Source organism: Takifugu flavidus, chromosome 1 (assembly GCF_003711565.1).
Source record: "Takifugu flavidus isolate HTHZ2018 chromosome 1, ASM371156v2, whole genome shotgun sequence".
Classification (NCBI taxonomy): Eukaryota; Metazoa; Chordata; class Actinopteri; order Tetraodontiformes; family Tetraodontidae; genus Takifugu; species Takifugu flavidus.
Genome location: NC_079520.1, coordinates 2041158 through 2067627, shown reverse-complemented (window position 1 = coordinate 2067627; position 26470 = coordinate 2041158). Strand labels below are relative to the sequence as shown.

Here is a 26470-nt window from a genome sequence, read left to right as displayed (position 1 = left end):
CCTGAGTCCCGCTTGCACGTGTAGTGAACGGTGAGCTCCCTGTTTTTGGTCGTTTTCTCCGAATCCCCGTCCACTTCCACGAAACCACTGTTAGCTCAGCTGTCATTATGACAATGTAAATAGCAGTAAGTCATCGGTTCTGTCTTTATCTGAACTTCTCTGAAAACGTATTTGTGTCGAGGTGAATATTGTACTACAGTCTAACTTCTAAGACTGGAGGTATTTACCAGTGAGAAAGAACAACTTGAGTCGTGATGCCCTCATCTTACTCACTCAGTCCTCGAGGGCCACGATCCAGCCGGGTTTTCCATCCCACTCAATGCATTTTCAACCTGGTAGGACAGAAAACCCAGCTGGGTCTAGATCTTATGTTTGGGGTTGTACAAACATATTTGAAAACATTAATCCTGGTTTTTTCTTCTCACATTCTAAATGTGCACACATTAAAACTGCTTTATTTTAAGGTTGTTCTTGAAATTAGCAGTAGTAACTGATGACTGCAAACAGATGAAGCTGTTTGTTAGTGTTTCTCATTATCTTGTGGCGCTTCCCGTGTGTCTGACAGACCATGTCTGAGCCCCACTCCTTGAAACCCTTCAGCCCAGATGAGATCCAGAAGATTTTGCTTCACTTCACCTGCAGCAGCCTGCAGTCTTCATGAACATGGCGTTGGATTGGCCTGTTCTCCAGTGGACAGCAGAGAACCTCTCTGCCCGCCTCGGTGACACACCTGTCCGATTCAGACTTGCAAGGAAAGAGGGCACAAACAGTAAGAACTCAAAATTCCAATAAGGAAAAGATTAAAATAAAAATATATATAAATGTGTGTGTGTAAGTCAAGCCATTTCTCATCCTTCGCTTCAGTAAGAGTGTGTACATGAAACTAGGAACCATCCTTTTGGTGTGATATGAATCACATTAGCAACACAATCATATCTGCTGTCCTTGAACAGAATTTCCCCGACTGGCGTGTGATGATTTACAGGTTGGTTTGTTGTCGTCTGATGCTAATGAAGTATTGAAGACTGTGTAACAATCTGATCTGAAATGGCACATAAGCAGGGAGACAAAATCTGTCTGAGCGGCTGCTATGTTTTGCTGTCGAACAGCTCCGCTAATATCTCCTGGTGTGATGAATAACAGCGAGCGTGTCTCGTGGTACAAGAATGCTAATTAAATAATAAATCATATTTGCATCTGTTGCTGTCAGCAGGAGGACGGCGCTCGTGAAGGACTGAATGGCATCACTTATCCGGAGGCACACTTTGTTTAGTGCGACGGAGGCATATAAATGACTCCAGCTCTGATTTATCTCTCACAGAAACACAATTTCATGCCTGCGTTGGTGCTTCCAGCGGAGCGGGTCACCGGTTATTCCACAACTTTGCTGTGATTTCTCCTCAGATCTGTCCTGTTTTTCTCCCAGGGCCTTTATTTGAAACCCACTGTTCCTACGTGGAGGCCAGGCTTGCACAGTTTCTCAGCTGGAACCAGAACCAGGCTGAGGCAGATGTTGGCCCTTTTATTGACTACCCCAAGTCGGAGTTCTGGGCCTACGCCGACTATAAATACATCGCAGTGTTGTTTCAAGATTTTCCCTCCATGTTTGAGGTAGCGTGAGCTTTTTATCCTTCGGCTGATGATGATTTTGGTGCAGACTACCTTAATGATGATGGCATTTCAATATTTTGTTACAATTTAGGGCCTCTTACAACATATTTCAATATAATAAATGTGCATTAATAGCAGCTTTTTGAAGGATTTTTGCGGTGCTGCTTCTGTTGCTCCTCTCTGGAAGGAGAGAGAAATTGTTAAGCCACATCTAAGTCTTCAGCTGATTGGTTGTTACAATGTGACATTAAATTCTTCCGTTGGTTTTTTAGCAGTGCATTTGCATGTGATTACCTGCTATTTACAAAAGGTCACCAAACAATTAAATATGAAAGTGAAAGGCAACATGAAAGCAGCAGAATATTACAGCCCAGCCTTTTCTTCGCCAGCAATTCTTATTTGTATTCAGTTCTCCTCCTCATTTTGACATTTTCAATTAAAATGTCAACTTTCTGCCCATATTCACTTAATATTAGCTGCTCTTCCTGTCCTCTGATAGCTGGAGACATAAAAGTGTCATCCAGTCTCCAGCCACCGCCACCCAAATGCTCCATTTTTATCTCAGTGATACAGATTTATTGGGCGTCCACCTCGAATTATTACCCACTGACTTTCATGCTTTTGAAGGGGGCTGACGTGGGGCTTTAACAGGATTAATGGCGCTGGCACAGGGGGCTGCCGGCAGGCTTGATTGACCGGATGTCATTTACAGCTGCCGGCGTGCACGGTAATGACTTCATTATTCAGGATGCTTGCGAGATTGCCGAACCTTTGAGCGCCGACAGAACGTGAGTGACAGGCCGAGTTACTGTGAGCGGACAAATGTTGTGTTTGTGCACAGGCGTCGGCTCTGGATGAGGAGGGGAAATTGAGAGGGTCGCTTTTAATCGTTTGGAATTCTAATTAATAATGGCGACTTGTGTTTTGTTGTATGTGTGTCGCAGGATGTGAAGTGGGACGAGTTTGGTTTTGGGGGACGCGGCGGAAGAGAGAGCACATTGTGGATCGGAACAGAGGGCGCCAACACGCCGTGTCACCTGGACTCTTACGGCTATAACCTGGTCCTGCAGGTGCAGGGGCGGTAAGAAGGATCCGTGCTTGCAGCGTGATGTTAAACAGCTAAATTAAGCCAATTAATTAAGCTGTTTAGTTTAACTTTAAGTGATCAAATACTCAGGAAACCTGGAACTGGTTATGTCAACGTCTCACCACTAGGGGGCGCGCTTGGGGAAAAGAGACCCATTTCCAGTGTGAATGAGATCAATAAGGAAGAGATACTCAACACACCAGGGGCTCGTGCACTCACGCTGTCAGGGGTGCAGTTCTGGTGTTTACAGCAGAGACCCGACTGGGCCATCTTGTGTTTGTGTCTGCTGCATCTCTGCTTCCCTCAAAGACAAGTTGTGTGTGTGACGTGTGTGTTTGTATAGAGAACCTCAGAGAAGGGAGGCTGTACTTCCATCATGAAAAGGAGGTTCAGTAGCTGCTGGGATACGGCAGGATTCGTGTTACACGCCAGCAGAAAATGGACCTTTTGTATCTTACCTCACTCACCTGCTCCTGAGAGCGGTGGTTTTATCTCTGGGCCTCGGGCTCCTTTTATTTGCCATCGATCTCAAACGGAATGAAATTCGACTGGATTCTGCGACGGGATGACGGAGCAAGGACGACCAAGCTTGGGTCAAAGCGAAGCAAAATGGCGCTTTGATGTCAGGCTTTCAAAGGATTCTGTCTGAATGGAAAATGAGCTCAGCCCTGATACTGTCGGGTTTAATTTTCATGCCGTTTTTTTTCTGTCTGAAGGAAACGTTGGCACCTGTTCCCCCCCGAGGACTCGGCCAAGCTTTACCCCACCAGGATACCCTACGAGGAGTCCAGCATCTTCAGCCAGGTCGACGTCCTCCGGCCCGACCTGAGGAGGTTCCCTGCGTTCCGGGGAGCCAGGGCTCACGTGGTGACCCTGCAGCCGGGACAGGTCAGGACGGGGGACACAACGGGTCCTTTTCTGTGTGACGCCGACCGTCCGGGTCTTGTCCTCCAGCCTAGTTCTGAAGAGCAGAGCTGGAAAAGGCCTCCGCTGGCTTGGGAGACATTTTCCAGCTCTGAATAAATCTGACTGATCTGAAATTGGATTCATCAGAAATGGCTTCAGTCATCAGTTCCCAGGTCAAAGGTCACAGGTCAAGAACGGTCCTGTTCTGATGTTGCGCCCACACAAGCGGTTTTTAGTCTGAATGAGAAACTTTTGTCTTTGTTCTGGAGGATCTCTGCTGCCCCCCGATAGGAAGCAGCTCCGGACGGGGCAGCAGCTGGGTGTTCTGGGCTCTTCTTTATGACTTCATGACTCCGGCCGACCAACAAGAGAGAGGATTCCCAGTCAGCCTGTGATACAGAAGCAATAACGATAAAACGCAGCTTTAGTGACACTTGAACACTTAACAAGTGCAATTTGGGACAGTAATGGTTGTTTACGATGGAAAAGAGTGCGTAGAGAGGCGTTAGTGCCCAGTGGCCCGTGTCATTACTCTTAGCCATCTGGTTCCGTCCGGGCTCAGGGATCAACCGGCGGGCGTTAACGTTCCCCTCGGCTGCTCCGGAGCAAGCCTGGAAGTTCTGGTTGAGCTGTGGTGCAGTCAGACGGCGGCCGCCCTCATTTTTTTCCACCTGCTGCAGTTATTTTTCACACCTGTGTGGCGGCAGAACTGCCAGCAGCTCAAACCCATCCGTCACGGATCTGCAGAGCCTCCTGAAACAATGTGGGTCAGACGTGCGGCTGATGCTTCGGCAGATCGTTCTTTTCTGTCCTGAACTAATGGGAATTGAAGAGGGTTAATCCTGGATGTTGAACCCAGCGATGCACTTGTTCCTCCTGCAGCTGCAGCCTCCGTCTCCATTTGCATCAGGAGCCTTTTATCAAAATAAGAAGCAGTGATGCTGTCGTTTATCTAAATGGATTTATTTAGAGACAGTGAGTTTTCATGCAGTAGCCTGGAATGTATGTCTTTTGATATTTCACTTTCTTCTTGTGTTTACCACGCCGCCATGAGGATTTTAAAGCGAGCCGCGAGGTCTAAGCAGCCTTTGCTCAGTGTTGAAGGTAATTCCAACGAGCTGAAGCATGAACAATGGATAGGGTTTTTGTTTGTCTACAACAGGATCATTCTCCTCCAGCAAATCAAATCTAAAGGCAGGTAAATCCTCCAGCAGGCCATGAATGATGCTGCTGGGAATCAATAACACTCAATGAAGCTACTGTATTATGAATGAGCTGTGAGACTCAACGTGGCTCTGCTGCCATCTAGCGGCCGACCTGTGGAACTGTCCCCGTTTGCGCGGTCGCCCCGCCTGAGATTTATTTCTTTATTTATCTCTCTGTCCTTTAGGTGCTTTATGTCCCCAGACATTGGTGGCACTATGTGGAATCTGTGGATCCGGTCACCGTCAGCGTTAACTCCTGGATCGAGTTGGTGAGAATCCACATTCATCCTGAAAACGATGAGGGACTTTCTGCAGCGCGTATTCAGAGCTTGGGTCAAAGCAAAGCACTGCTTCCTGTGGCTTTCATACAGCAACTGATGCTGCTCCTCCCTGTTTCCCACCTGCCACCTGACAGGAAGAAGACGACAGGTCGAGAGTCAGCGAGGCTGTGACCAAGGCTGTCGTGGGCGCCCTGAAAGCGACACCAAGTGCTGACAACACGGACGACTGGCTCAACCCCACTGAGGTGGTAGCCGACGTTTACACCACCGTTTTACTCATCATTTCCCTGCATGAGCTGAACCTACTCCCTCCAGGATTGTGTATGGCAGCATGTGCTGCAGCCTCAGGTCTCATCTCTGAACATCAGCAGGCTTCTTCTCCTCTGAGCACAGATTCATTCCACCGTTAATCTGCTCAAAAGCAAAAAAAAACCCAAATCACGAGCATGTAACACTGGTCCTGCTTCAGTGATCCTGTCTCCAGAAGTGTAGCAGCTAAATTAAAATAAAGATTACAAATTAAGACACACGTGCAGAAGATGGGACAACATGGGGGCGGGGCTAAATGTAAAGTTGTCCATATCAGGACAAAGTTCCAGTGATACATAAACTGTCTCCTGTTTCTGCAGGGAGGAGTCACTTCCCACGAGGAGAACATGCACTACCTCAATCTGGCAGTGGGAGCGTTCCAGAAGGTCCAGGGCACGAGACACCGGCGTCCAGTTAAACGTGACTCCAAAACACGAACCCTGGAGGACTGTGGCTCCTTCACTCTTCCCTTTGGGCCCCATCTGACCCCTGTCCTCTGTCCACGGGAGCGGTCGCAGGAGATGAGGGGCCCTGAGCGGACCGGGCCGTGACTGCCCGCCAGTGTTTATCTCAGTCACATGACTGTGCGGACGGGACGTGGGAGAACTTTGCAGAGGCTCGTGAGGAACCAGGAACTAGAACTATCACTACAAATGACCTGCTGGAGTGCCTGGTGCATCCTGATGTCATTGCTCAAGTCACCGAGCTGTTACTGGACAAGCACGCAGGAAATGACAGGACAGGTCCATGAAGAAGAAACACACACACACACACACACACACACACAGCTGAGAGTGTGTTTAAATGCAGCCACATCAGCTTTCAGAATAAATGAGTTCTCAATTTTTCTGCATTTATAAGAGAATTTTCATATTTACAGAGCATTATACACACGTCTTTACATTATCTGAAAGTTTGCCAGAGAAAAGTGAAAATGCTGCAGTGTGTTTACAACGGAGGAGGATATTTGTTCATTTGAGGTGTTAAATCCATCACAAATCCACGAATTTCTCCCATCCTTCACCACATTTGTGACTTTAGCGACATCAGCTGTACAATCAAAACTTTGATTTCAACAATAAGACACACACAAAATATGTACATGATAGAAATAATTAACAACTGAACATACAACTGATGCGACTGAACTGTGTTCAACCACCAGAAAAAAATGTCTTAATTCACAAAATCCTTCAATTTTGAAGTAAATTAGTGTGGAAAAGCTTATTAAAAGATGAAAATAAACCCTGCTGAAATGAAACGATCACCTGAGAGGCCGATTTCTTTCAGAGTGTTTACATTTTAGTGCTCGTTTCTTTCAAGGCCATGTCGTTACGTTTTCTTCCTGTCTCGTTGGCATCGTCATCGTCAATCTTGTCCGAGTTGCCAACGTAAAGCTTAACCATCTGATCGGGATCCACGTAGGTGTAGAAGTGAGCCATGATGGAGAAGATGATGCAGACGCCCAACAGCAAGCAGGCGAACAGCAGGAACTCTATCCACTGCCACCAGAAATCACAATTAAGGAATAAGCTCGTCTAAATACAACAGTAAAACTATCTCTGGCTCCATCTAGCGGCCAAAAGTTTATTGACCCGGAAATACATTGGGGGTGTCTTTGCTATCATAATTATTTTCAAATGTTGACTTAAAACAGGTTTTTAGACGTTCATGCATTTAGTTCATCTGTGTGCTGTCATACCTGTTCAAGCCCCGCCCCCTCTGCAACAATCAGCACAATGACGTTGCCAAAGGCCACAGTCAGCAGCCAGCCGGCCTGCAGGACCGATTTCATGGTGGCTGGAGCCTGAACGACGGAAGAACCCACCGGAAATATCACAACTCTGGTCTCACAACACCTCAAAGAACCACTGTTTTTTTAGAGTGTGTAGGGTGACGTGAGAGGTTCGAGGGAAGATTCCACCAGTTACCTGTGAGTAGGAGAACTCCAGGCCTGTGATGGAGAACATGACCTCTCCCGCAGTCATCAGAGCGTACTGAGGGATCTGGAAGGCAATGTGGATGTCGTTGGCTTTCACGTCCTCCATCTTGTGGGGCACGACACTGTCCGCTTCCTGTAACACACACACACACACACCACACACACACACACACCACACACACACACACACACACACACACACACACACACACACACACACACATTTGATATATATAACAGACCTTAACGTGACGTCTTTAAACCTTTGGACTCTTCTTGACCTTAATGAGCATGACGGTGTAAGAAGCTCCGAAGTCCAGCAGGCCCAAGTCCAGAGGGGAACACGGTTTGGACCCTAAGCTGCATTGGACCTCCGAGTATCTATAGAAGCATGATTATAGTGGGACACAGGGTAAATGGACTGGTTATAGTGGGACACAGAGGGTAAATGGACTGGTTATAGTGGGACAGAGAGGGTTAACAGACTGGTTATAGTGGGACAGAGAGGGTGAAAGGACTGGTTATAGTGGGACAGAGGGTAAATGGACTGGTTATAGTGGGACAGAGAGGGTGAAAGGACTGGTTATAGTGGGACAGAGAGGGTGAATGGACTGGTTATAGTGGGACAGAGAGGGTGAAAGGACTGGTTTCTCCTGAGTTAAGCACCACTCACCTGCTCCGTTCCACAGTCATGTTTGGTGACATCTGTCCAGGACCGACCTTGAAGGTCACGTCTCCAACAGTCAGGTCGATGACCTCCGGCAGAGTGTTGAAGAACCTACGAGCACCAGCGTTTATTCACTGTGAGCTGAGAACATCAGCTGTAGCTGGACGACCTACCTCAGTCGAGGGTTCCCGGTATCATTTTTCTTTATGAAGTCTTCAACCTGCGCATCAGATCACAGATTTCAACCAGTGATGTTTTTAAGCTTCTGCCCCTCATCCACCCCTCCATCCACCCCTCTGCCACCCCTCTGCCACCCCCCATCCACCCCTCATCCACCCCTCTGCCCCCCCTCCATCCACCCCTCTATCCACCCCTCTGCCACCCCTCATCCACCCCTCCATCCACCCCTCTGCCACCCCTCCATCCACCCCTCTGCCACCCCTCCATCCACCCCTCTGCCACCCCCCTCCATCCACCCCTCCATCCACCCCTCTGCCACCCCTCCATCCACCCCTCCATCCCCCCTCTGCCACCCCTCCATCCACCCCTCCATCCACCCCTCTTCCACCCCTCCATCCACCCCTCTGCCACCCCTCCATCCACCCCTCCATCCACCCCTCTGCCAACCCTCCATCCACCCCTCCATCCACCCCTCCATCCACCCCTCTGCCACCCCTCCATCCACCCCTCATCCACCCCTCTGCCACCCCTCCATCCCCCCTCCATCCACCCCCTCCATCCACCCCTCCATCCACCCCTCATCCACCCCTCCATCCACCCCTCATCCCCACCCCTCCATCCACCCCTCTGCCACCCCTCTGCCACCCCTGCATCCACCCCTCATCCACCTCTCCGCCCACCCGTCCCCAGGTTGTTGTCACTCACCAGTTTGCACCTGAGGTCAGCAGCCTCAGAGGTCAGGATGAGGCTGTAGGACTTCTTCTCGTAGACCATGTGGTTACAGTCTGAGCTTTTACCCTGAAAGGTGGTATTGATGTACAGGATCTTGCTGGAGGCCTGCAGCTGAACCATCTCATACCTGGGGGGGTCCTGTCAGAGGACACACCTGTGTCATCCATCTGAACGAGCGGAGGGCATAAATGTGGCCTCCTGGAACTTGTGATGAAACTAAAGACAGCAGCTAAAAGCCTGCGAGCGGCCTTGTTCCCTCTACCTCCAGGTAATGGAGCGGCTCTGGGAACAGGTCGCTGTCCCTGATCGTCACGGCGACGTCGCTTCCGGCCAGGTTGTAAATCTGCATGTGACAGTTTTCTGCCGGCGGCGGTTCCACCACCGTTTTCTGACAGAAGGAAGAAAAGCAGAGAACTGACAATGACTTTTTAGGCACTAAAGCCTAAACCTCAGACCCCGCGTGCGCCTGTGATGCTATGAAAGCAATATTTTAGCTTAATGATTTACAGGGTTGCTTCATTAACTTCACATGTTTGACAGGGACACAGAGAGTAAAAGCCACTAAAGCACATTTCTCCTTAAGCAACAACCCACCTGTCAGAAAAGGGAAATAAGCCAACCCAACCAGAACTTTAGGGAACGTCAGTGTTGATTTCTACGTACCACAACGTTAATTTCCACCAGTGTAGCTGCTCCAAACGCCAAAGCTGCAAAGATCATCCCCATGGCCATTTTCCTCAAAGGCCTGAAGATCAGAAAGTTGATGCTTACACGTCTTTAAATCGTGCTCAAATATTTGCTTTTCTATGTTTTAAAGGAGAAATCTAATAATCTAGAAGGACACTGCACATTAACAGTGGTGTGTGTGTGTGTGTGTGTGTGTGTGTGTGTGTGTGTGTGTGTGTGTGTGTGTGTGTGTGTGTGTTTCTTTCAATGTTTATTGTTCACTAAGGTGATTTTACGGGAAGCACGTGGGCCATTTTACCAGTTTAAGACAGTTTTAAATGTTTATTTCTGCCATAAAGAGGGAGGCGTCTTCAAAAACACCTTGTTACTCACGTTATTTTGATTCTGCAAAGCCCAACCAGTGGGTATATTATGAGGTCAAAGATGGGCACGAAGACAAGGATCAGCAGAGCGTTCAGCATCTGTGGAGGCAAAAAAAACTCCCCTTTAATGGACTCTATAAAAACCGGCTAAAACTCATAAAGGCATAAAGGTCAGAGCTGTTTTGCCTCTATGTTTCAGAGCAGAGAGGATGTTGCAACAGTCGAGGTGCGTTCAAGAACAGGTTCAATGGAAACAATACAAAGTTCGACTTGTTAGCATCAACACTAAGATGACGGAATAATCAAGTAAGTGACCAAAAGAACCCAGGTTCAAGGCTGAATAGGAAGGTCCCTGTGGTGGTTCTTGTTCTGCCAGAGCTGGAGCTCATTTGGGGTCATTGCGTTATAAATAAAGTTGAGTTGAATTTACCTGAATCTGGTCAGGCTGGATACTGAAGGAATCTCCCTGTAACATGTGACAAAAGCCTTTTAAACATTAACCAAATCCACGCAAGGCCATCTGCATCATAAACAAGTTTATCTACAGGAATAAAATCAGGCCGTGCCATGACGCCAGGAAACAAAGGAAGAATCTGTTTTGCAACGCTGACAGAACAGTAATTTAAATCCTAAAATCCTCCCAGCAACAACAGGAGTTCAAGCGATGTCATCGGTGTTTTGCAGATAAGACTCACAAAAGCCATGTTCATCCTGGCGGCCTGGATCGTCCAGCGAGAACCCTGCAAATAAAGTCCAAAACTGTCAGTGCTGCCACGACCCAGCGAGCCCCCCACAACCTGAACAGTCTCATACCTGCTGGTCAAAAAGGGCCCAGAACATTGGCAGAGGGATGTAGAGAAGCAGAACCCGCAGCACCATCTTAATCTCCTGGATCAGACACTTCTGTTGAGGCGCGGAAGCACAGCGGTTGAGCTGAAACCCAGCGAACGCAGCAGCTTCGGCCAACGAGACGACTTACCGAGTACTTCTCCTCAGCCCAGTCCAACCAGTGCTTCCTGTCTGGGTCGTGCTTTGATCTCCGCCAGCGGTTTTTGATGGCAAACTGCAAAAAAAACAACCCCAATGAAGCAAAGACTGAAAAAGCCTGCCGGCCCCCTCGGCGACCTCTGACCCCCACAGGAAGTCCGCCTACCCCGATGCATCTGCAGACCTCCAGCAGGACGTTTCCCTCTGGAGGGTTCCTCTTGTACAGGCCGCTGCCGGAGATGAAGACGACTGCGGGGGGATTAGAGGTCGAGATTAAAGCTCTGAGGAGCTTCTCCTTCCTCCGTAGAGCTTCATAGAGCTCCACAGGCTGAGCTGCTTGCGTCAGGCGCTTCTTATTCCATTTAATTGACTTTTATTTGATTTGCAGCTGGTGCCGCTGTGCAGTGTAAAGAAAGGCCACTCTGAGGTCGGGGCCACGCCGTCGACCCTGGAGCCATTATGTCCCCTGGCCCAGGATCAGATCCGCCTGTGACGCTCCCAACGCGCCCACTGTTTGTTTTCCCTGCCAAGTGCTCGGCCGAGCATGAGTTCAGCTCGGATGGAGCTTCTCGCCCAGAGACGACCGGCGGTCAGGACCAGTGTGGAAGGATCCGGATCAACAGGAAAGGCGGGAGGACTCGGATCATCTTTGCCCCGGCGCTCTCAGCAAACACAACCCGATCAAACCCAGCCGGGCTCGTAACAAAGCAGCTCCAGGAAACTTCCCTCAGTGCCCGGAAAAAAAGGGTAAATTAAAAAAAGGAGTTACCGAGAGCCACGACCATCAGAGCTGCCGGAACGCCGAAGGCCAGAGCGTAGCAGTCGCCCCCGAAGCACTGCACGTCGCCTGGGGGAGCAGATCAGACACCCGTTAACGGGGCGGCGTGCTGCCGAGGGACGTATTCGACCTCGGGGAGGGTGGACTCTCACCCCTCAGGATGGGAGTGATCAGCGTCGACAGGAGGCTCCCGGCGTTGATCGACATGTAGAAGATGGAGAAGAACTTCTGCCTCTCTTTGACCTGGAGGCAGAAAGGTCAAAGCCAGGGGTCACGCGGTTCAGTGGTGCGAGTCGGAGCCGCCGGTCGGAGCCCACTCACGTTTTCCTCGTCGAACTGGTCGCCTCCGAAAGCAGAAACGCAGGGTTTGATCCCTCCGGTGCCGAAGGCGATGAGGATCAGCCCGATCATGGACAGGGCGCTGCAACGCACAGTCACGGTCAGGACGGAGGCGGCCCAAACGGAACCTCGAGCCGGACAGATGCGTACGGGAGGAACGGAAACGTGGATTTACCCACGCGGATATTCCGGGTCACTTACATGTGGACATCTGTGTTTCCCACTGTGGGAATGGCGCCGACGGATTTCACCACATGGCCGATGACGTAGATGATGGACAGGTAGACGATGGTCCTGTGGGGGGCAGACGGCGGTTACTCAGAGACGCCGCGTCACTCGTCCCCGTCTCGCGGGTGCGATAACGCGTCGTCGCAGCATTAAGAGACGAGCGTCGGGCTCACTTGAATTTGCCCAGCCAGGAGTCGGCGATGACGGCTCCCAGGATGGGCGTGAAGTAGCAGAGGCTGCTGAACGCGTGGTAGACGGCCGTGGACAGGTCCTTGTCCCATTTCAGGTAGGTGAGGAAGTAGAGCGTCAGCACCGCTGTGAGGGGAACACACGGGGACAAGCTGTGACACAGGCAGGGGCGCCCAGGGACACATATCAAACATACCCTGGCGGCTGTTTTCAAAGGTCTGAAATCAAAGATGGATCAGAGACGCTGAATGGACAGAATTCAGAGGGGGAGATGAAGGACAGAGTGATGTCAGTGGGTACTGATGCTAAACAAGATGCTAAATTAGAGACAGGTGGACAGCAGAGAAGACAGAACACAGTGGACATAAAGTGCTCACAGGTGCTAAAGCGGCTGTTAAATTAAATAGTGGGCTTATCAAACTTTTATCAAACTTTTATCAAACTTAGATCTTGATTGAGATTAGATGTGGCTCTCGTTGACATGCAGCCCCGGGACAGATTCTGAGTTTATGTTGTAGGTTTTTATGGGCTTTTAATTATTTACCCTTGGGGATCCTTCACGCACCTTTCATGCCATAGTAGGAGAAGCGCTCGCAGAACTCATTGACCACGATGAAGCAGATGCTGGTGGGGTAATTGGTTCCACAGAGTTTCTAAAAGAGGCAAAGTTAGTCACTTTATCCACACAAGACTGGAGATTACAGATCTATCACTTCCTCCTCCTCCTCCTCCTCATGACTCCTCCTCCTCATCATCATCATCCTCATCATCGACCTGTTGGTTCCAGGCTGAATCAGGCTGTTGCACCCTCCCTATGAGAAACCTGTGTAATCTAAGGCTCAAACTTATTAAATCTGCATTCAAATGCTTAAAATAAGCGATGATTAATGATTTGCCACAGAAAGTTTATTTGTGAGGGTGTTTTTTTACTGTTTCTTCGGGCTTTATCGTTATTTAAAAAGAGAGTTTTCCCTCTCATGTCTAAGAAATGCTGCTTAGCAGTGTTTGTGCCCCAGGACACCATCACCTGAATACTAATTTACCCCCCCGTCCCACTACACCCATCACAACCGGCCAATTTACCCCCACCCCACCCCAGTAAAAGCACAGTTCTCCTTCACTATATAATAAACCAGTTTTAAAAGGCGCCAGCAGCAAACTACAGAAGGACGCGGAAGAACTCCCACAGTCCTCCGAGTACAAGTTGGACCGAGACCGGATGGATCCTGAGTCAGGAGTCAAGTACCCGCAGGTCCCGCAGGTCCCGCAGGTCCCGCGGGCCCCGCAGCGCTTCTGCCGCCGATGCTTCGCATCCCGCTCAGAGCTGTAACAGTCCACGGACTCACGCACACGGAGACACCCCGCAGCGGCCACAATGCGTGGCACGTTCTGCGGGATGAGACGAGTCCACGCGTCCGTGACACCCCCACAGCACGCACCGCGCACCCCCCGCGCAACAACAAACAAACAGACAAACAAACAAACTTTTTTTTTACGAAAAAAGTTCTTTTGCGTTCGGAGGGATGTAAAGTGTGAGTTAGACAGCAGCTGAGCCGCTCCTCACCTTCGTCATGGTGCCGCTCCGCTGATCCAGCTCGGGTCTGAACGGGCGCGTCGGGGGCTGCAGAATGGCGAGAAAAGCCCGCCCCACTCCGAGATCTTCTCCCTCTCTCTCTCCCTTCCTCACACACTCACTCTCTCTCTCCCTTCCTCACACTCTCCCTCTCTCTCCCTCCCTTCCTCACACACTCCCTCTCTCTCCCTTCCTCACACACTCCCTCTCTCTCCCTCTCTCTCCTTCCTTACACACTCCCTCTCCCTCCCTTCCTCACACTGTCCCTCTCTCTCCCTTCCTCGCTCACACACACACACACACACTCTCCCTCTCTCTCCCTCCTCGCTCACACACACACACACACTCTCCCTCTCTCTCCCTTCCTCGCTCACACACACACACACACACACTCTCCCTCTCTCTCCCTTCCTCGCTCACACACACACACACTCTCCCTCTCGCTCCCTTCCTCGCTCACACACTCTATTTCTCTGAATCTGCCCCCTCTCCCCCCCTCTCTGACCCTCCCTCTCTCCCCCTCTCTGACCCTCCCTCTCTCCCCCTCTCTGACCCTCCCTCTCTCCGACCCTCCCCCTCTCAGTCTCTCTCCCCCCTCCCTCCTTCCCTCCCTCAGCTGTCTATAAAGTTAATCCTCCACCACACCAAGTGTCAATGTCAGCACAGACGTGCGTGTTTAGGTATGAAACGCGCGTCGGTTCCGGTTATGCGGGACAGACAGAGAAGTCCGAGCTGATTGGTGTGGGATCCAGTCTGAGTGGTCCAGACGAGTCAGGAGGTCAAAATGGACAGGATGACGTCTGATATCACGCGCATCGCGTGCGTGCGCGCGCGCGTGGTGACCTGGCCACGACTACCGTGACCCGAAGGAGCCGTTTCAAGAATCCCAATGAGTTCATCGCCTCTCCTTAGTTCTATTGCGCCGCCTCGTCACCATGGAAACCGGATTTTTAAAAAAAAAAAAAAAGATTAGATTTTCTGAAACATTTGAAATAAATAACTATATATTAATATAATGTTAATGGAATTTTTGATACAACGCGGATTAATAAAGGCTCAATAAATGACCACACTTTTATAAATTGTAACAAACGTGCAATAAAAAAGGATGTTTACTTTTAACATTTATTGGAAAAAAAATACATTTAGAAGTCATGTGCAAATATTAGATCAAAATATTGGTTTCAAAGAAGATTTTATATTTACACTGTAATTAATGATAGATAGGAAGGTTCTGGTCTCTGTGCTTCCTGTCCTACCTGGTTATTACTGATTCACAGAAGAAGAACCAGTTGGCTAAAGAGAGCAGCGTTGAGGCATCAACCTGATCAACCCCAGGTGGATCAATCACACGGACGCTGGATCCAGGACATCTGCACCTTCGTCCTGCTCATTTATTCCACATTTATCAGACATCACAGCCAGATACGAACAGCAGACGTCTCATTAATGCCAGCTTAACAGAGCATTTGGCTCTTTATCTACAGGTCTGGAAGCCTCCTATCATACTACACACATGAGCTAATGAGGAGGGAATGTTCTGATGTTCCAGGAGACTCTGCTCGTAACCTTGTTACAAACTGTACGTACACACTCGTATCTGACATCGATCAGCTGGAAAACAAAAGTTAAAGGCAGGGAGGGAACCATGGAGGACTACGAGACAAGAAGGAGCTTTCTGGACTCATATTCGGACCCGCTTCCATGCACGACTGCAGCCTGTGTCAGCTGTGTCAGCGGCCTGGGTTGGTGGGATTCCATCAGCCTCTCTCCACGGCGCCCTGGCGACGGGCCGCAGGTGCCCCCTGATACTAGAGCGGCTCACAGAGAGGCTCCGGCCGCCGGCCCGGGAGCCCGCTGGGCCCCTCTGTCCAGAAACTGCAGGTTGATGGGTGTGGCTGGGCAAAGCAGGGTCCTGGTGATGGGTTTGACCTCGGCGCCGTTGGGATCCGGCCTCACCTCGAAGCGCCGGATCAGCTGAGACAGAAAACGGCAACATTTCGTTAGAAACCAGCGGATATTGATCGAGTGAAATGATTTAAAATGGCGGTTTTAAGCACAGCTATAGAGGCTGTGATCATCTGTCCACAGCGGGGGGGTCATCCAACCAGCCAGGGGCAGGAAGACACCCCGAACCTGTGTTTCTGACTGTAACAGAACCTAGTGGACTTCAGCCGAACTGATCACTGGAGATCATCAGCCGCATCGTTTCCCTCCTCTCTGATTCTTTCAGGCATTTGGGGAAACCAAACGTGACACGTGGGACTCTTGCAGCCACGGCCGAGCAGGTATTTGAACCAAGAGACGTCCCCCTCGATGGGGAATCTCAAGTGAATGAATCTGTTTTGTTTCAGAGGTGGATCTAAAGGATCTACTGGGTTAGATAACTACAGAAGAGAAGCGAGTGAGAGCGCAGCAGGCAGCGCCGGAGCCGCTATCTGACAGGAAACACTGGCAGAAACCTCCAACGGCTTCAGGTTTTGTTCACAAGAACTGGAGCGTGAGCGTGTGCTGAACCCTGCTCCACAGCAGAACCTGTGATCCACTGTGTCCCCATCATTAGAGCACTTCCTGGTTCCCCTCCCCCGCCGCCGTTAACCCCGTGTGAACAGCTCTCACCCTGGACAGGAGGAGATACATCTCCAGCTCCGCCACCCGTCTGCCCAGACACGCTCGCACTCCGAACCCAAACGGCACCGACCCGAACGGGTGCTGTTTGGATTTCTCTTCTCTGCCTCGCAGCCATCTCTCCGGCTGGAAGACGCGGGAGTTGGGGAAGATGTTCTCGTCGTGGGACACGCAGTAGTGGCACAGGTGGAACAGCGTCTGCGAGAGGCCCAGTCAGAAGGAGCAGACATCAGCAACCAGACGTAGAAAAAGCTGGAACGAGCAGGTGTCTGCTCGCACAAGGGCACTTTTCCCACCCCCGTTCCAAGACCGGGCCCGTGTGTCTCACCTGTTTGGGGAAGAGGTAACCTCCCACCACGATCTCCTTGTCAACCGTGACCCGAGCGTTTCCTGGTACCACCGGGTAAAGCCTGGCGAGCACAATGAAGAGTCAGCTGCTGGACATCAAAGGTTGAAATGGGACAACCGGTCAGTCACACGTGTCAATAAGTAATCTGTTAATCGGTGATCTTCTCAGAACACGAGACTCTCTCCTAGCTGAGGGTTTATGGATCATTGCAGGAGCGATTGTGGCCGATTGATCGAAAATTCTTTTGGTTTTCATTCTTCTCCTCAGTCCGGCTTCGATTTCTTCCTTCTTGCCACTTGTTGGTGGATTCTGTAGCAACATGACCTTCACTTCTGATACAAGTCCTTATTTCAATTACAATAAAGCACAATTCTAATGTCCGGCGCCCTTGATTAAGCCACAAAATCCTAATAAAGAGCTGCTGGAAACAGGAAGTACGTCTGCAGAATTAGCAGCGGTTTCTGCTGACCCTTACAATATTTTGCTGTTTGTTTGGAATCAAGTAACTAAACAGTCAAAATTCGATTTGCAAAAACACAAGCGTGCATCAGCGCTCACGTGTGTAATAGGATACAGGAAGCCATCTGACCGTAGCGTCTCTCTGATGACGGCCTTCAGATACGGCATCTGGGCGATGTCGTCGCTGTCGGGCATCTTGTTTCCAGGGCAGACGCTCCTTACTTCGTGGTACAACTGGTCTTGGATGCTGGGATTCTGTGCCAGTTGGTAAAGTGCCCATGAGATGGTGTTGGAGGTCTGAAACAGAAGAACGCAGGTCGAAGAGACCAGAACTCAGCGACTCCCCCTCCCCGCACGCTTACCGTGTCGACTCCCGCCAGCAGGAGCTCTGTGATGCTGCCCAGGATCTCGGTGACCGTCATCTTCTCGCTGAGGAGAAGGTGCGTCAGGTACGCGCCCTCCACGTCCTGGTGCAGGTCCACCTGGTTCTGGATCTCCTCCATTTTCTTCTGCACCATCTGTTCAGCTGTGAGATAAAAAACACACATTTGGTTTTGCTGCAGGGAGAAGTAACTGGCAACATTTGATAAATAAGTTCATAGATTAGTGGAGTAGACCTTTGAAGGGAGCAGCTCCATCCCAGTAAAGTAAAAAGTACTTCAAAGCTGCATGTTAGTAAAATACTTGGGTTCATTTTCAGTTACTCATGATTTCCTAGAGGAGCGAGATGAACTGAGCGCTTCTACCAGCAGGGGGCAGCAGTTGCCCGTTGCGGGACATTTTGTCCCACAAGAACACTGACAGCATGTCAGATGGACTTTGAGGACTCGCGCGCGCTCGTACACACACGCACACACAGTTTTGTGTCCTTGAAATGGGTTGATAAAGCAGCTGGAGTCGTGAACTTTAGTAAACTTTATGGCAACAGTCAAAATCAGCAGAGTAAAGGCCTCCTGTGCATCCAGCTGGAGGTAAGGAGAGCACAGGCAGGTGTCAAACCTTTGTCCTCAGGAAGTGAAGTGTCACCTCTGATCCTCATTTAAAGGGTCTTACGATGACCCGAACGCGTGTTTACACGAATGCAAAGCAGAAAAGAGTCTGCAAGCCTGTCGGCTGCAGCCTAGCACCTCGATCAGCGTTTCAGACAAAAACTGCAAGTAAAGCAAGTGAAAGAGGAACAAAATGGCAGAGAAGTGTCAAGTGTGACAGACAAACCTGTATTACACCACGTACACACACACACAAACTCAGAGAATGTAATAGAATAGTCTGAAGACTCAGAGGTAATCCAGTCCTTATGGTTTCCCCTTTGATTTTTTTAATATACGCCCCAATCAAATGCAGCTATGGTTAATCTGCACTAGACACTGAGGAGAACACAACAAAAATGTAATTAAGCCCTGTTTAAATAAAGAATGGATTAAATCAACACTTCTGCGTATCATCTGTATTTACCCACCAAAAGCTTCAGGAGTTTAAACAGGAAGTGGAACCGAACCTCGAACCCTTGCTAACCATTGGATGGTGCGAACTTCTCGATGCCACAGCTGCTCACCAACTTTGAAGAGATAATCCCAGGCCGCCACAAACTTCTTCCAGAGCGGCAGGTATGGCCAGACGGACTGGGGGAAGAGGACGACCACCGCGGAGAGCCGGAACATCTCCCCCACGGAGTAGATGAACTTCTGCGTCTCCTCGGGCACCTCGTCGTTCAGGCAGCCCATGCGGCTCTCGAACAAGACCGAGCTGATCCCTGCCATCGGAAAGGAAGATGACACACCTGGCGGATGCTGGACTCAACAGGTCAAATCTGAAGCACCAAAGCGGACGAGGACGGAGCTTAAAAGAAAAGGATTTATCTACATTATGAACCTAAACTGCGCCCTCGTTTAGAGGTCAGAGTATGTTTATGATCATAAAAATCTGTCCTTCAGTATCATCTGCCTGTATCTAATCAGCGGTCAAGGTCGCGCGTGTTTGACTGAACACGGACACGTCAGAGCAGCTCTGGTGTCAGATGCTGAGCCCAGCAGACCAGGGCGGGACCGAGACGAGCCCCCAACGAGGCGTCCCGTACGATCGCACCAGATGAAGCGATTCCAGACAGGAAGCGCGGTTAAATAAAAGAGCGGAGGCGAGTTAAGACAAGCATCTGACCTTCAAAGGCGAACTTGTAGAGCTCTCCAGCCACGTCGTTGACCATCACCCCCCCGCCGTCCTTCGCCCTCAGCCACACCAGTTTTTCTAAGAAGTCCGTCACCACGTCGTTGATGGTGATGCTGTAGGAGGAGACGTGTTGGGGCTTCAACATCCGGGGATTCAGGATGCTGCGGATGCGCTGCCACTTGGCCCCCATTCTGCAAAACCGGGGGGGGGGGGGGGGGGGGGGGAAGAGAGTCACGGCCAGCGAAACAGAACAAGGCTCATTCGGGCGTTCCTGGGTTCCGCTCTAACCCACAGATTTCCCTGGAAACGGATCTCTGCGGGAATCTAAACCGAGACAAAAGTCTTTGTCTTAAGAGGGGCGAGTTCAGGTGGGGGGGGGGGGGGGGGGTATGGTTACTCATTCGTCCCAGAATCTTGGGTCACAAACACTGGAGGTGGAGCTGTGCGGGAAACTCCTCCAGCCACTTTTAGCCGGCCGACAGTAAAACCACACGGAGCGTTTGCTTTTTCCACTGTGGGACAGGCTCCTCCTCAGCGGAGCCACAGGTCGGGCAGGAAAGACTGAATACCAGAGCCAGGGCAACAACAACAGCCACAGGAGGAGCCGCTGCTGCAGGCCGGGCTCTGGAGCCTGAGGAGCTGCTCCCAGCTCAGCAGCATCAGGAAGAAGCCAGATCAGACCGGCAACAGGTCCCCTCCAGGCTGGGACGCCCTCCGAACACCCTAAAGCTTTTTTAGTTGATCTACATTAGACAGCGAAGGTTCTGTCGGTTCTGCGGCCCACAGGTGCTTCACATCCTGGGCCCAGTTGCTAAAATGTCGATGGGGAGAGCTTGAAACAGACTAATTTAATCTTCATTAACCCCCGTGTCAGTAAAATATGCCCGGGTTTGGGTGACAAATGTGCCCCATCAGCTACTGGGAGTCTGGATGTGGAGGTGCTGCTTACTCCGTCAGGGGTCCGTGGGCCTGGTTCCGGAGCGCCCGGTACCTCCTCCAGTGGGGCATGTCTGTCCGGACGGGGTGTCTGCCCTCCTGCCTGAGCACCTGCTCTATCAGGTCAGCGCTGGCTACGTTCACCACCACCATGGGCCCGTACGTGGACTTCCAGAGAGGCCCGTAGATCTTGCTGTGCTCCACCTTTGAGCAGATTCACAATTCAAATGAAGAGTTACTCCCAGGCTGGGAAAACCACAGAGAATTCCAGAACCAGAATCATTTAACAACCCAAAAAAACCCACGCACTACAAAAGGAAAGAGTTGACTGTAATTAGCAGTGGTGGCAGTTATTAATAACAAGTGTAATAACAGGTGTCATGTTACATGGAGCTCACAAAGACGCTCCTGTGTTTCTGGAAGTGGAATAAAGCTCCCCTGGGACCATGTTTCTGGCTCAACTTACCCGTCTGACCCGGTAAACAAGCGCACAAAAACGTGCGCTGTGGATGAAAAGACGCGCACGCAGTGCTGGCGCGCGCGCGCTCCACTTACTTGCATTTGTTGCGTTTTGGGTAAATATCCTTTAAGGAAAAGCCAGTTGAGGGTGGTCAGGAAGCTCGGGCCTCCCAGGTCCTCCATAGTCTTCTGCCTGACGTTGTGCTCCGTGATTTCGGTGGCCGCAGAAGATGCGTGGCGCCTGCGGGCGCCCGCATAGTTCACGGCCGTCCTGTGCAACCCCTCCCGGTGCGGGACGCTGGCTCGCAGTCCGACGGTCAACAGACGGTTCCTGAACATTTCGGGTCTCTCTTTTGTCTTTGCGGTGTCGGGTAGTTCCGGTCCAACTGTGCGTACGCGGGTGCGTGCGTGCGCTATGTGGATGACGTTCGATGGCTCTTCAGTAGCAGCAGAGCGGCCGTGCAGCCCTTTTAAATAGCATTTACTGGTCCCTGGACTTTGATACCGTCACAAACTTAGAAAAAATGCTGAACTGCGACAGAAGCCAGCGGTCCGAAAAACAAACAAATGTTCATCTTAGAGGCTAAAAAAGTAAGAATTTAGCTGAGGGAACACATACTCACGGTTTGGACATTAGTTACCGGTCAATTATTCTCCGTTTTGTTCAAGTATTAGAACACACGTTAATGTTCCACGCACCAATTAACGAGCACACTGGCGCCCCCTGTGGTGGAACCCCGCACTGCACCCACCCCGCGATGTTAGACAAATTCGTTATTTTCCACATTTCTTTTTAAAATGAGATTAAATGTGTAGCAACAGAAAATTAAGTCATATTAAAGTGAAAGTCTGCCAATATAGAAACACATAAATTCTGTTTTCTGTATGCATCCCTTCACGCCAAATATGACCTATTATTTATTTATTATAAGACTGATTATTTAAAGGTTTTGCTGGTTTTACCTGTTAACAGCGACGCCAGAGATCTGCGTGGTCATGAAGCCAAGTAAATGATCACGCCGTCTTCTTGTGTTGAGGGATCTGCAAATGTGTAACCAGTTCTACAAATAAAAGACTTAATCTGGACCCACTTTGCAAATATCAATGTAGATTCTTTTTATTTTTAGGTTCTCCAGGCAAAATGTAATTAAATAATCATCAGAAAAGTGAAAGGAATAAAAACATTAAGGCTAAAGCATAAATAACCATGATAAAATCTTTATTTTTCCAGTAAGGAAGTTTCACATAGTTTACAATTGATGGGTTTTTTAAGACATCTGGTGTCGTCAGGGAAACGCGGGAACTCAAAGTGGCGGCGGTCAAACTGGCAGCTACAGATACGAAAAGGCACCAGAACCTCCATAAGACTCACACTTAGGCTCCGAACTGATAAGAAACACAATTCATATTTGCATTTCCAATCTGTTCGTCCAATAAAATATATTGTCAATATATTACGCAATTCACTTTTGGCCAAAAATAGATTGAAATATACATTAGTTTCAAGTATTGTAGGTTTAAAGCTACCAAGCGTGACCAAAAGTCAGCCCGCTAAACAATCGTTCACCATTTAGCCAGAATTGGCACCCACTTTTTTAGCTGAAATGTCATAAGGAATAATTTAGAGACTTCTTATCTCGTAAAGCTGGAATAAATCATATAGTATCACAAAATCAGTCCAGCAGCCACTTGTTTCTGCCTAAAAGAAACAAAAACACAAAAATGCTCGAGGAGAACCTGCAAACTCAGGTCAAAGTCGAGCGTCTATCAAGCGAGGAGACGTTTGTGCTTCCTGAGAGGAAGCAGGGCGAGCGATTTCAAGTAAAGGAAGGCCACATGTGAAGAGCAGCTGTTTGCTGCCGCGTTAGCATTAGCACGTCTGATGACGCTCCAGGTCGACCTCGAATTCTTTGGAGAAGACCCAAGTGTTGGGGCATCGCTAACGGGAAGCAAAGGCAGCTAAAGCGAGTTTGGCTTCGGCCGGTCTCCGTTGTGGCTCCACCAAAACCTGCAGGAGAACGTCTCCGTACCCGTGAGCAGGCGAAACTGCTCAGCAGGAAACCACCAGGCGCTTCACTGGCTGCAGCTGGGATCAGAAACGATCGGTCACAGCCAGACGAAACGCCGCGGCCCGTTCCAAATCACCATTTACCGCTCTGCCTAAACACCCTAAACATCTATTCACACGCAAACTAAAGCTCGCCGAGCGTAAGAGCTGCATCTTTCTTTTGTTGCCAGTACAGAAGCAATAAATTATACTTGCTGCCAGAACGGTGGAGACGCAGAGACGAGTCGGTCCAAGGTTCTAGCTAACAACTAAACTAAAAGGTCTTGAACAGATCAGGCAGGCTGGGTCCAGCTCAGGGGTCCAGCTCAGGGGTCCAGCTCAGGGGTCCAGCTCAGGAGTCGCTTTCGCTGCCCGATTCACTCAGCTGGAGGTCGCTCTCTGCAGCAGATTAGCCGGACACACAACGTGATTTGGGGCTAAATGTCTGTAAACGTGCGTGTGAATATAGAGATGGTGCAAAGTGACTCACTGAGCGTGTTTATGAGTCCTCCCGCTCTCTCCTGGTGGCAACTGTTGGACTCGCTGCTTGTGCTGAGAACAGGCATGCTGTGCTTGGCCGGCGCCGGCGTCCGCACGGTCCGTTCGTCTTCCGAGTCGCTGCTGGAGCTGTCGTCGCTGCTGGAGGACGAGGAGCTGTTGGAGTCGGAGGAGCTGTCGCCGCTGCTGAGCTGGTCCATGACTCGTGCTTCTGCCATCAATTCTGCACATGCAAGCGGAAGAAAAGCTCAAGAAAGCTGGAAAATGCAGCCCTGAATCCACACACCGACACAGAGGTGGAGACGTGCTATGAATGCTAATAAAGTGACACATTCTGCCTGACAACACCTCTCTCAATGTCGTCCATGGGGGAATTTGGAGAGGCCTTCCCTTTGGGAGGGGAGGTCTTGGAGCTGGGGAAGGACTTGTTGTTGCTGCTGCTGCTGCCATTACTCTTCATCTGCTGGCCCAGACGACTGGTCTGCTGCTCCAGTCGAGAGTGGATCTTACTGCTACCTTCAGCTCTGCAAACGAACAAAAGAATAAGCAACAAAACCATGAAAGTAGAAGCCTTATGGGATGTAATTCTCAGTCACAGGACGCTTTTCCATCATCATGACAAAGTGTATAATCGTTTTGCCCCAAATGGAAACAAAGCAGCATATCATTGTTAATTTAATTTTACACACCTGGTCTTCTTTACGGCTATATTGCTATTGAGCTTTTCCAGTCTGTATTCGCCAGTGTCATGGTTGACAATCAGGATGCACTCTTTCATGTATGGCCTCTTGGATCCCTTGAAGACCGTTACTGGAGCGCTCGAGCCCTAGAAATATAACTATGCATAATTATGATAAATGCATTTCTAAATTCATCCACAATATAATTAGCGCTGAACTATAGACGTGCATACTGATATTTCAAATATACAATAAAATAGGTTGCAAAGACTGACCTCTAGATTGGGCAGAGTAATAGTAACTTGTTCTCCTTTGCCCACCTCAAGCTCCCCTTCACATGCTGTATCAATGGACGCTGGTTTAAAGTCATCTGTGTAACCAAAAAAAAGGGAATCAAAATTATTTTCATGCATTGATACTTTCTTTTGCAAGATGACTACAATTACGTGCACGACCCTTGGCGCTGCAGTGTTGGGCTTTACCAGTAGAGGGCGGCAGTGGACCGATTGGAAGCTATGCTAATGTTGGCTAAAATGTGACAGCTGGACTCGTCTCAAAAAGTTGACTATATTATGATGGCAGCACTTGGGTTTCAACATACTATAACTGTAGTAGCATCTGAAAGCTAGAAATAACCAGAAGAGCACGTTGAGAAGGTTAGACGCTAAGCAGCTGCTGGTCGATTTTAGCGATAATGCTAACTAGCATAGACCGATCTGCCAGACCCTAAATAAGACTTACATCGCACTGTGTGGTAGGCGCTTTTAGGATGTTTCTCGAAGGTTTCCCCCAATTTCAGGATGTGTTCTTGGGTATCAAAGTTGGAATACGCGGTCCCGTTCATTCTGAGCGTTTCATGAGATGTAACTTTCTGCTCTTCTTTTATCCGACAGCCATATATGGCGCAACTCACACCACCACGATGGTCCCTCAAGTCCCGCCTCCCCCGTTCTGATTGGTTAAATGGACAATTTATTTGCATGATTGACTCAACGTCTACCAATCAAAATTCCGTTACCACAGGCAGGCTTCAACGTTTGTAATTAATTTTATTCTATTGCGTATTTATGTGGTTTAATTGTTATGGTGTTTAAAATAACAGACTAGTCTGAATGTATCCTAATTTTGTTATTATCGGCAAATGTTTTGTCTTAATGGCATTTCACTAAAAGTGGTGTTTTGTTATTTACACAGAAATGCCTGAAAATTAACAATACTGTTCATGGTGTTTTGCAAATTTAAGAAAATCAGGAGTAGGAAAGCAAAATGTGAAGCCACATCGATTGGCTGAGCAGTAAACTGCTGGTCTAGAAGGTCTGCTGAGCAGGCCAAGCTGCAGCCAAACATCACTCTGAACTCCATGATACTTTGTGGCAGTGAAAATAATCTCTTTTCCTTTCTCTAAACTGATAATGATTCCTAAGCCTTAAACTCCTTTCCTGTCAGAGCTTTGCGGTGGGCATATGGTCGGCTGCCTAAGGTCATTGAAGGATCAACACATGAAAACAGCTCTCTTTTGTAGTGTGTATTGTGCAACATTTTATCGTGTGTGCATGTGCATCAAGGTAGTAACTGGTATAAAGGCCTGACTAGCAGCAAAATATGATCTCTAATGGCTCAGTTGTTCATTGAAAAAGAAAGAATAATGCCAACAAAGTTGTTATTTCAGCAGGGTTTAAATTCTGTTTCAACAATTTTCTGGAATCCTGTTTCACTGACAGATCTTTATGAATAGAACCAGCAGGGGTTTGTTCCCATGGCTAGAGGCAAACAGTGGCTTTTCTCTGGTGATATCAGTTACTGTGGAAGCCCTTGAACCACGCAGGAGGTAAAGATTACTGTTTCCAAGCAACTATCCACAACTTCACAGTAATGGGTTAGTGGAGCCACAGTGGAGGGTTCCCAGGTTTTTCAGTCCCATCAGGCAGAAAACATCAGGTGTTGTATCTCGACCTTTTAACTTAAAATAATAATTCAGTACCAGCGAATGGAAAGTGTTATTAGTTGACCAGAAAAACTGAACAAAAAACCATTGTGGCAGAGTGTAGTGTACAAAGAATAACTCATAAATAACCCCAGTTATCATCTATTTTAGTGGTTTTAATGTAGGTTTATATGTTTCAACATGTCTGGCAAAGACATCAGGAAAACAAATTTATATTATACTAATAGTGCTAATAATGCA

The 26470-nt window shown here is 49.2% G+C and overlaps 4 protein-coding genes across 4 annotated transcripts; 1 reads left to right on the top strand and 3 right to left on the bottom strand.

The window, feature by feature from the left end:
- The first annotated feature begins 568 nt into the window (after nucleotides 1–568).
- On the top strand, nucleotides 569–6660 carry hspbap1 (hspb associated protein 1). Its single transcript, XM_057042540.1, is given in 9 exon segments — nucleotides 569–631; nucleotides 634–769; nucleotides 1427–1611; nucleotides 2556–2692; nucleotides 3415–3586; nucleotides 4995–5078; nucleotides 5225–5335; nucleotides 5720–5906; nucleotides 5909–6660. Coding segments are annotated over 9 exon segments (1317 nt in total). The 3' UTR covers nucleotides 6151–6660.
- slc15a2 (solute carrier family 15 member 2) lies at nucleotides 6236–14257 on the bottom strand. Its single transcript, XM_057042495.1, has 22 exons — nucleotides 14055–14257; nucleotides 13056–13143; nucleotides 12475–12616; nucleotides 12275–12367; nucleotides 12056–12155; nucleotides 11887–11977; nucleotides 11726–11803; nucleotides 11123–11205; nucleotides 10949–11032; nucleotides 10783–10872; nucleotides 10665–10709; nucleotides 10400–10435; nucleotides 9980–10068; nucleotides 9584–9665; nucleotides 9183–9308; nucleotides 8894–9058; nucleotides 8182–8228; nucleotides 8015–8119; nucleotides 7623–7722; nucleotides 7331–7474; nucleotides 7102–7206; nucleotides 6236–6901 (listed from the first exon to the last, which is right to left on the bottom strand). Exons 1-22 carry the CDS (start codon nucleotides 14061–14063, stop codon nucleotides 6695–6697), a joined length of 2109 nt encoding a protein of 702 aa, XP_056898475.1. The 5' UTR covers nucleotides 14064–14257; the 3' UTR covers nucleotides 6236–6694.
- Nucleotides 14258–15174: 917 nt separating this feature from the next.
- On the bottom strand, nucleotides 15175–21765 carry LOC130530915 (sterol 26-hydroxylase, mitochondrial). The gene is made up of 9 exons (XM_057042505.1): nucleotides 21157–21765; nucleotides 20615–20805; nucleotides 19657–19856; nucleotides 19055–19252; nucleotides 17862–18025; nucleotides 17630–17796; nucleotides 17020–17101; nucleotides 16683–16889; nucleotides 15175–16040 (listed from the first exon to the last, which is right to left on the bottom strand). Exons 1-9 carry the CDS (start codon nucleotides 21397–21399, stop codon nucleotides 15885–15887), a joined length of 1608 nt encoding a protein of 535 aa, XP_056898485.1. The 5' UTR covers nucleotides 21400–21765; the 3' UTR covers nucleotides 15175–15884.
- Nucleotides 21766–22262: 497 nt separating this feature from the next.
- Nucleotides 22263–25218, bottom strand: eaf2 (ELL associated factor 2). The gene is made up of 6 exons (XM_057042566.1): nucleotides 25027–25218; nucleotides 24561–24655; nucleotides 24295–24431; nucleotides 23954–24129; nucleotides 23598–23828; nucleotides 22263–23506 (listed from the first exon to the last, which is right to left on the bottom strand). The coding sequence occupies exons 1-6, from the start codon at nucleotides 25127–25129 to the stop codon at nucleotides 23460–23462; spliced, it is 789 nt and encodes a 262-aa protein (XP_056898546.1). The 5' UTR covers nucleotides 25130–25218; the 3' UTR covers nucleotides 22263–23459.
- Nucleotides 25219–26470: the final 1252 nt, after the last annotated feature.